At 53.0% G+C, this 8699-nt stretch overlaps 1 protein-coding gene across 1 annotated transcript; it reads right to left on the bottom strand.

The window, feature by feature from the left end:
• Positions 1-1823: 1823 nt before the first annotated feature.
• On the bottom strand, positions 1824-8471 carry polr2f (RNA polymerase II, I and III subunit F). Its single transcript, XM_078207068.1, has 5 exons — positions 8411-8471; positions 5874-5943; positions 4358-4488; positions 2549-2620; positions 1824-2019 (listed from the first exon to the last, which is right to left on the bottom strand). Exons 1-5 carry the CDS (start codon positions 8428-8430, stop codon positions 1929-1931), a joined length of 384 nt encoding a protein of 127 aa, XP_078063194.1. The 5' UTR covers positions 8431-8471; the 3' UTR covers positions 1824-1928.
• Positions 8472-8699: the final 228 nt, after the last annotated feature.

An 8699-nucleotide genomic window follows, 5' to 3' on the forward strand; every position in this document is an offset into this window, starting at 1 on the left:
TAAAAATTGCCCCTTAGTGTCCTGAGATGCGTAGGTTAGAGGGGTTAGCGGGTAAATGTGTAAGGATATGGGGGTAGGGCCTGGGTGGGATTGTGGTCGGTGCAGACTCGATGGGCTGAAATGGCCTCCTCCTGCACTGTAGGGATTCTATGGTTCACAGATGCTGGCAGACCGGCTGAGATTTTCCAGCATTATTGGGGCGGCACAGTGGTTAGCACTGCTGCCTCACAGCGCCAGGGAACCGGGTTCAACTCCTGGCTTGGGACACTATCTGTGTGGAGTTTGCACGTTCTCCCCGTGTCTGCGTGGGGTTTCCTCCCACAGTCCGAAAGATGTGCAGGTTAGGTGGATTGGCCATGCTAAACTGCCTCATAGTGTCAGGGGGATTATCAGTGTAAATTTGGGGGATAGGGCCTGGGTGGGATTGGGGCTGGGTGGTCGGTGCAGACTCAATGGGCTGAAATGGCCTCCTCCTGCACTGTAGGGATTCTATCTGTTTTCCGTCTTGTTTAACCCCTCCCCACCTGGGTGTAACGAATCTCTCTACCGCTATTTCAAGGAAGGGCAGGCCAACATCACAGAGACAGAGTCGCTCTGATCGTTATCCCATTGCCGTCTGCGAATTATCACACTCCCAACATTACAACAGTGACTCCAGTTCAAATCGTACATCCATGGGCATCCAGAGGCACTGCAGGAATGGACTGTTCTTCTCAATCTGAAGAGACTTTCACCATCAACTGCTGTGATTCCAGAAGGTTCACCCGTACGGTGTGATTCTGATTTGGGAACGGCCTGGGATTCAATTTCAATAAGATTTAGAGAAAGACCCCAGAAGAGAACAGCGATATCTCGGGGAGACACTCGCCCCCAGTATCTCTGGTGCGGTCGAGCGTCAAGACAGAAAATGTCTGCCGGGTTCTGCAGCAGTTCACGATATGGCCACATGAGGGCATCAAGAGCAGCAATTCTCAGTTTGAATCATAATTCACTCTCATGAACCCGGTCCGAATTTTACCATCCCGCCCACCACGGGAATCGGAGAGGGCAAGGGGCGGACAGAGGAAAGATCCGTTCACCCCGGGCGGGATTTTACAGTTTCGGGACGAGCGAGCCGGAAAATCCCGTCCATCCTGTCTCACAGCCAGAGCGAAAAGCAATAGAGATTATAGTCTTAGAATATCAAACACTCCCAGGACAGGTACAGCACGGGGTTAGATACAGAGTAAAGCTCCCTCTACACTGTCCCCATCAAACACTCCCAGGACAGGTACAGCACGGGGTTAGATACAGAGTAAAGCTCCCTCTACACTGTCCCCATCAAACACTCCCAGGACAGGTACAGCACGGGGTTAGATACAGAGTAAAGCTCCCTCTACACTGTCCCCATCAAACACTCCCAGGACAGGAACAGCACGGGGTTAGATACAGAGTAAAGCTCCCTCTACACTGTCCCCCATCAAACACTCCCAGGACAGGTACAGCACGGGGTTAGATACAGAGTAAAGCTCCCTCTACACTGTCCCCAATCAAACACTCCCAGGACAGGTACAGCACGGGGTTAGATACAGAGTAAAGCTCCCTCTACACTGTCCCCCATCAAACACTCCCAGGACAGGTACAGCACGGGGTTAGATACAGAGTAAAGCTCCCTCTGTGCCCAGCTGAGTGTTATCTAATGCACCAGCTTGTTATCTCTTCCCCGTGTCTGCTGCCTGCCTGGCACTGCCCATCGGAACCAATCTGGCACCATTTGCATCAGAGTCACACCTTCAACACCGAGTCCCTCCAGCTCTCTGCAGAATCTGAGGCTCCAAGTCAGCTCAATGAGAATAAATGTTTATTTTACAAAAATGCGACATAAAAATCAAAGAGAGAATTTAAATAGAGGAAAGGGTGCGCAAAGTGTCCGAGTAGCAAGTCCCGGCTCAGTCTGTAATGATCAACTCATCCACTCCCCAGTCCTCGTAACTTCCGTCCGGCAGGTATCTTCGGATAATGATTGGAATTTTCCGTGCTCTGTGAAACAAGACAGACTTGTGTTGACACAAAGGGTTAGCACTCGCCCCAGGAAACTGCTTCAGGTGACCTGCTTACAGCAAGGGTTGCCGAACAGCAGTGATCGTGGCAAACAGGTAATAATATCCGCATTCAGGCTGTACTCCTCTGAGCGACGAAGGTTAAACATAGAAACTGGGAGCAGGAGGAGGCCATTCGGCCCTTCGAGCCTGCTCTGCCATTCATTATGATCACGGCTGATCATCGAATTCAATATCCTGATCCCCCCCCTTTTCCCCCCCCATATCCCTCGGTCCCTTTAGCCCCATGACAATTGGGGTGTCAGGCAGCTGACACGGATACTAAGCTTGCATCATCAGTTGTGTTCTGATCTTCACAATATTAACTATGCAGAACAGTAGATTTGAGCCGAGTTAGTCTATCTCAACGGAGCCAGAACAGTGCAGTAATCTGCAGTGACAATTCACCGACGACCGCATGCTGCACTGGCGCTGCACTGGCGCTGCACTGGCGCTGCATTGTTACTCACTTCAGTTCTTTCATTGCGATCTGCAGAGGGTCCGTCTCCCCTTCCAACTCCACCATGACAGGTGCACACATCCTACAGAGAGGGAGAGAGATTAATGAATTGCAGTTTTTTCTGGGATTCTCCATCCAGCCTCCCATCCATCGACTCCGTCTACACTTCCCGCTGCCTCGGGGAAAAGCAGCCAGCATAATTAAGGACCCCCACGCACTCCGGACATTCTCTCTTCCAGCTTCTGCCGTCGGGAAAAAGATACAAAAGTCTGAGGTCACGTACCGACCGACTCAAGAACAGCTTCTTCCCTGCTGCCGTCAGACTTTTGAATGGACCTACTTTATTATAGAATCCCTACAGTGCAGAAGGCGGCCATTCAGCCCATCAAGTCTGCACAGACAACAATCTCACCGAAGCCCGATCCTTGTAACCCCATGTATTTACCCCATTAATCCCCGTGACACTAAGGGTCATTTTAGCACGGCCAATCAACCTGACCTGCACATCTTTGGAATGAAAGGGGAAACTGGAGCATCCGGAGGAAACCCACGCAGATACGGGGAGAACATGCAAACTCCACACAGACAGTGACCCGAGGCTAGGAATCGAACCGGATCCCTGTTGTTGGGAGGCAGCAGTGCTAACCACTGTGCCACCATGTCGCCCTACCCTTATGTTAAGCCGATCTTTCTCTGCACCCCTAGCTGTGACTGTGACACTACATTCTGCACTCTCTCCTTTTCCTTCTCTATGAACGGTATGCTTTGTCTGTGTAGCGCGCAAGAAACAATACTTTTCACTGTATGTTAATACATGTGACAATAATAAATCAAATCAAAATAAAATCCAGCAACTATGAGCTCATTGGAGAGTCCCGATGACACCAGGACAAGCGCTTTGTCACATTGTGGGAACAGGAGGCCATTCAGCCCCTCAACCCTCTTCCATTCGGTAACTTCATCCTAACTCATCTCCGTCCACCTTCACAGCTCGATACATTTGTCAAACAAAAATCTAATGTTAGGGCGGCACAGTGGGGTTAGCGCTGCTGCCTCACAGCGCCAGGGACCCGGGTTCGATTCCCGGCTTGGGTCACTGTCTGTGCGGAGTTTGCACGTTCTCCCCATGTCTGCGTGGGTTTCCTCCGGGTGCTCCGGTTTCCTCCCACAGTCCAAAGATGCGCGGGCTAGGTGGATTGGCCGTGCTAAAATTGACCCTAGTGTCAGGGGACCAGCTAGGGTAAATACATGGGGTTATGGGGATAGGGCCCCGAGTGGGATTGTGATCGGCGCAGACTCGATGGGTCGAATGGCCTCCTTCTGCACTGTAGGATTCTATCCCACCAGTCTTGAAATCTCCCGCTGCGCCCCTGCACCCACACTCTTTAGGGGGAGAGCCGCCCCCCCCACTGCCCTCTGGGTGAGAAGGCTCTCCCCGATTTCCCTCTTGACTGGCCTACTTCCACTTATTGGACGGCGACCCCCTTCTTCTGGATTCCCCCTCGCGAGTCTCGCAGTCCCTCAACCAACACCGATTGCCGATTACCTGGGTATTTATCTCATTGCGGCCGGTGGGATCTTGCTCTGCGCAAATTGGCCGCCCAAATTTGCCGAGTTACAGCAATAACTACACTTTCAAAAAACATTTCACTGGATGTAAAACGCCCGGGGGCTGTGAAGGGCGCTATAGAAATGCAGTTCTTCCTATCTCTGGGCAGGGCTGGAGGGCCGAAAGGCCTGTTCGTGTGCTGTAATTTTCTTTGTTCTTTGACTGTTGCTGCAATGCGATGGGCTGGATCACCCTCTGCTCGGTACTCACGCTATCTGAAGAGCGCGTGTTCCCAGCACTCGAGCTCTCTCATACTTGGTCATGTATGAAGTTGTGATCCTTTTCTGATTTGCTTGCTGGCCGTCCGCAGCAGGAAGAATCTCCACATTTTCGCGGTCTTCCTGGAAAAGCGCGGGAAGGAAACGTTAGTAAAACAGCCAGGATGGGGCCGGAGTTAACCCTTCAGAGCCTGGAGCCCGCTCTGCCACACACTGATCACTGACTGTGTCTCCTCTAACACAACCACCGGGACATCACAGCTATCAGACATTATCCAACACCCAGCCACATGGGAACAGGTGACAAAACAGCTCGGTCAAAGAGGCAGGTTTGCAGGAGAGAGAGGTACAGAGGCAGAGGCTCAGCAAGAGAATTCTAGAGCTCAGGGTCCAGACAAATGAAGGCACGAGAGCCAATGGTGGAGCGATGAACATCGAGGATTCTCAAGAGGACAGAACTCCCTCAGCACTGACCCTTTGACAGTGCGGCACTCCCTCAGTACTGACCCTTTGACAGTGCGGCACTCCCTCAGCACTGACCCTTTGACAGTGCGGCACTCCCTCAGTACTGACCCTTTGACAGTGCGGCACTCCCTCAGCACTGACCCTCTGACAGTGCGGCACTCCCTCAGCACTGACCCTCTGACAGTGCGGCACTCCCTCAGCACTGACCCTCTGACAGTGCGGCACTCCCTCAGCACTGACCCTCTGACAGTGCGGCACTCCCTCAGCACTGACCCTCTGACAGTGCGGCACTCCCTCAGCACTGACCCTCTGACAGTGCGGCACTCCCTCAGCACTGACCCTCTGACAGTGCGGCACTCCTCAGTACTAACCCTCTGACAGTGCGGCGCTCCCTCAGCACTGACCCTCTGACAGTGCGGCACTCCCTCAGTACTGACCCTCTGACAGTGCGGCACTCCCTCAGTACTGACCCTCTGACAGTGCGGCACTCCCTCAGTACTGACCCTCTGACAGTGCAGCACTCCCTCAGTACTAACCCTCTGACAGTGCGGCACTCCCTCAGTACAGACCCTCTGACAGTGCGGCACTCCCTCAGCACTGACCCTCTGACAGTGCGGCACTCCCTCAGCACTGACCCTCTGGCAGTGCGGCACTCCCTCAGCACTAACCCTCTGACAGTGCAGCACTCCCTCAGCACTAACCCTCTGACAGTGCGGCACTCCCTCAGTACTGACCCTCTGACAGTGCAGCACTCCCTCAGTACTAACCCTCTGACAGTGCGGCACTCCCTCAGTACTGACCCTCTGACAGTGCGGCACTCCCTCAGTACTGACCCTCTGACAGTGCGGCACTCCCTCAGTACTGACCCTCTGACAGTGCGGCACTCCCTCAGCACTAACCCTCTGACAGTGCGGCACTCCCTCAGTACTAACCCTCTGACAGTGCGGCACTCCCTCAGTATTGCACTAGGAGTGCCAATATGTCTGGAGTGGAACTGAACCAGTGACAGAGAGAGCACTAGGGTTAAATCAAAGTGAATTCACCTCCTCCGCGTTATCCAGATCATCCATTCCTTCATCTTCATCTGCATCGTCAAAATCATCGCCATCAAAACTGGAATCAGAGACAGGAAACGTATCAAATGGGTGGAAAAGTAACGGAAGCTCAGAACTAGCTGTCTAAGGCATTTCCACTCACATCCCAGTCAGCTGCCTCTGGCCTTATACACGCATTCCAACCAGTATTCTGTAAATTGAGTTTGTGTCTTTATATGCCCTGTTTGTGAACACAACTCCCACTCACCTGACGAAGGGGCAGCCTGTTCCGAAAGCTTGTGGCTTGTGCTACCAAATAAACCTGTTGGACTTTAACCTGGTGTTGAGAGACTTCTTACTGTGTTTACCCCAGTCCAACGCCGGCATCTCCACATCTTATACACTCACCCATCGCAGCTGCATTAACCCGTGCCCTGATAAACGGTTTTGAGATCATTCGCACCATCTTTATCATTTCTTCCAGTTCCACCACCCAGCCCGTGGCTCACATTATCAAAACTTCACCCCATCTAGATTCTTCATCCAATTCCCCCCCTCATCTCACTACTACCCCTGCTCCAGCACCAATGGCCAGTCCCTTCCCCACCTTGGCCCACTGCTCTGTATCCAAGTGCAGGGAGTCATCCCAGACAGTGGGGGGGGGGCACTGCAGCCACTTGGTGCAGGGAGTCATCCCAGACAGTGGGACGCTGTGTTCGATTCTCTGGTCCATGCCTGCTGCTGGCGGGCCCCGCTGTGTCATGGCCCCGGTGGCTGGTGAGTGAAGGAGAAACTTGGGGTGGATAGGGGAGCGGGTCCCGGCGTTGGGGGGGGGGGGGGGGCAAGGTCCCAGGGGAGGGGCGGGGCGGGGCGGGGAGGGGAGGGGCGGGGCGGGGAGGGGCAGGGAGGGGAGGGGCGGGGGCAGGGAGGGGAGGGGCGGGGGCAGGTCCCAGGGGCGGGGGGAGCGGGTCCTGCTCTGGTCAGATCCCATTTGCAGTATTGTGAGCAGTTTTGGGCTGCGTATTTAAGGAAAGATGTGCTGGCCTTGGAAAGGACAGTAAGAAGTCTCACAACACCAGGTTAAAGTCCAACAGGTTTATTTGGTAGCACAAGCTTTCGGAGTGTCGCTCCTTCATCAGGTGAGTGAGGAGTTCTGTTCACAAACAGGGCATATATAGACACAAACTCAATTTACAAAATAATGGTTGGAATGCGAGTCTTTACAGATAATCAAGTCTTTAAAGGTACAGACAATGTGAGTGGAGAGAGGGTTAAGCACAGGTTAAAGAGATGTGTATCGACTCCACAGGACATTCCAACCATTATCTTGTAATTGAGTTTGTGTCTATATATGCCCTGTTTGTGAAACAAATCCTGCACTCACCTGATGAAGGGGCAGCGCTCCGAAAGCTCGTGCTACCCAATAAACCTGTTGGACTTTAACCTGGTGTTGTGAGACTACTTACTGTTAAGACAGTAACAATGTGGAGATGCCGGCATTGGACTGGGGTAAGCACAGTAAGAAGTCTCACAACACCAGGTTAAAGTCCAACAGGTTTATTTGGTAGCAAAAGCCACAAGCTTTCGGAGTGCGCTGCTCCTTCGTCAGGTGGAGTGGGAGTAACAAACAGACTCACTCTGAAACCCTGTTCATCCCCCCCAACTCCCTCCCCCATCCTTTGTTCAGCACCTCGTGAGCAGTTTTGGGTCCCATATCTAAGGAAGGATGTGCTGGCCTTGGGAAAGGGCAGTAAGATGTTTAACAACACCAGGTTAAAGTCCAACAGGTTTATTTGGTAGCAAAATGCCATAAGCTTTCAGAGCGCTGCTCCTTCGTCAGATGGAGTGGATATCTGCTCTCAAACAGGGCACACAGAGACACAAAGTCAAGTTACAGAATACTGATTAGAATGCGAATCCCTACAGCCAACCAGGTCTTAAAGATACAGACAATGTGGGTGGAGGGAGCATTGAGCACAGGTTAAAGAAATGTGTATTGTCTCCGGACAAAGGAGATTCACAAGAATGATCCCTGGAATGAAGAGCTTGTCGGATGAGGAACGGTTGAGGACTCTGGGTCTGTACTTGGGGGAGTTTAGAAGGCTGAGGGGGGGATCTTATTGAAACTTACAGGATACTGCGAGGCCTGGATAGAGTGGACACGGAGAGGATGTTTCCACCAGTGGGAAAAACTGGAACCAGAGGGGGCACAACCTCAGGCTAAAGGGACGATCCTTTAAAACAGAGATGAGGAGGAATTTCTTCAGCCAGAGAGTGGTGAATCTGTGGAACTCTTTGCTGCAGAAGGCTGTGGAGGCCGGGTCATTGAGTGTCTTTAAGACAGAGATAGATAGGTTCTTGATTAATAAGGGGTCAGAGGTCATGGGGAAAAGGCAGGAGAATGGGGATGAGAAAAATATCAGCCATGATTGAATGGCGGAGCAGACTCGATGGGCCGAGTGGCCTCATTCCGCTCCTGTGGTCAGGCGGCTCCCGGGCAGTGTCCGGCCGCAGCGCGCGGACACTCAGGCCGCGCTCACACTCACTTGTCCTCATTGTCCGACATGGCGGCGGCTCCTCTCGCGCTGAACTGACCGGAAGGAAGGGAAGCGCGTCCGAGTCAGAGGGCACGGCCGACGTCGTCGCGCTCAGAGCTGCGCGTCGCCATCTTTGATACGGGGCATCGCGCTCAGAGCTGCGCTTCGCCATCTTTGATGCGGGCATCTCGCACAGAGCTGCGCCCCGCCATCTTTGATACGGGTATCCGGCTAAGAGCTGCGCCCCGCCATCTTTGATACAGGCATCTCGCACAGAGCTGCGCCCCGCCATCTTTGA

Source organism: Mustelus asterias, unplaced genomic scaffold, assembly GCF_964213995.1.
Source record: "Mustelus asterias unplaced genomic scaffold, sMusAst1.hap1.1 HAP1_SCAFFOLD_2024, whole genome shotgun sequence".
NCBI classification, from domain to species: Eukaryota; Metazoa; Chordata; class Chondrichthyes; order Carcharhiniformes; family Triakidae; genus Mustelus; species Mustelus asterias.

Excerpts from the sequence above, each read along its gene's own strand:
- polr2f (XM_078207068.1), bottom strand. The coding sequence starts at position 8,430 with ATGTCGGACAATGAGGACAA. Across the intron at positions 4,489-5,873 it reads ATCTGGATAACGCGGAGGAG|GAAGACCGCGAAAATGTGGA; the intron begins GTGAATTCACTT and ends GCGCTTTTCCAG. Across the intron at positions 2,621-4,357 it reads ACACGCGCTCTTCAGATAGC|GATGTGTGCACCTGTCATGG; the intron begins GTGAGTACCGAG and ends CCCTCTCTGTAG.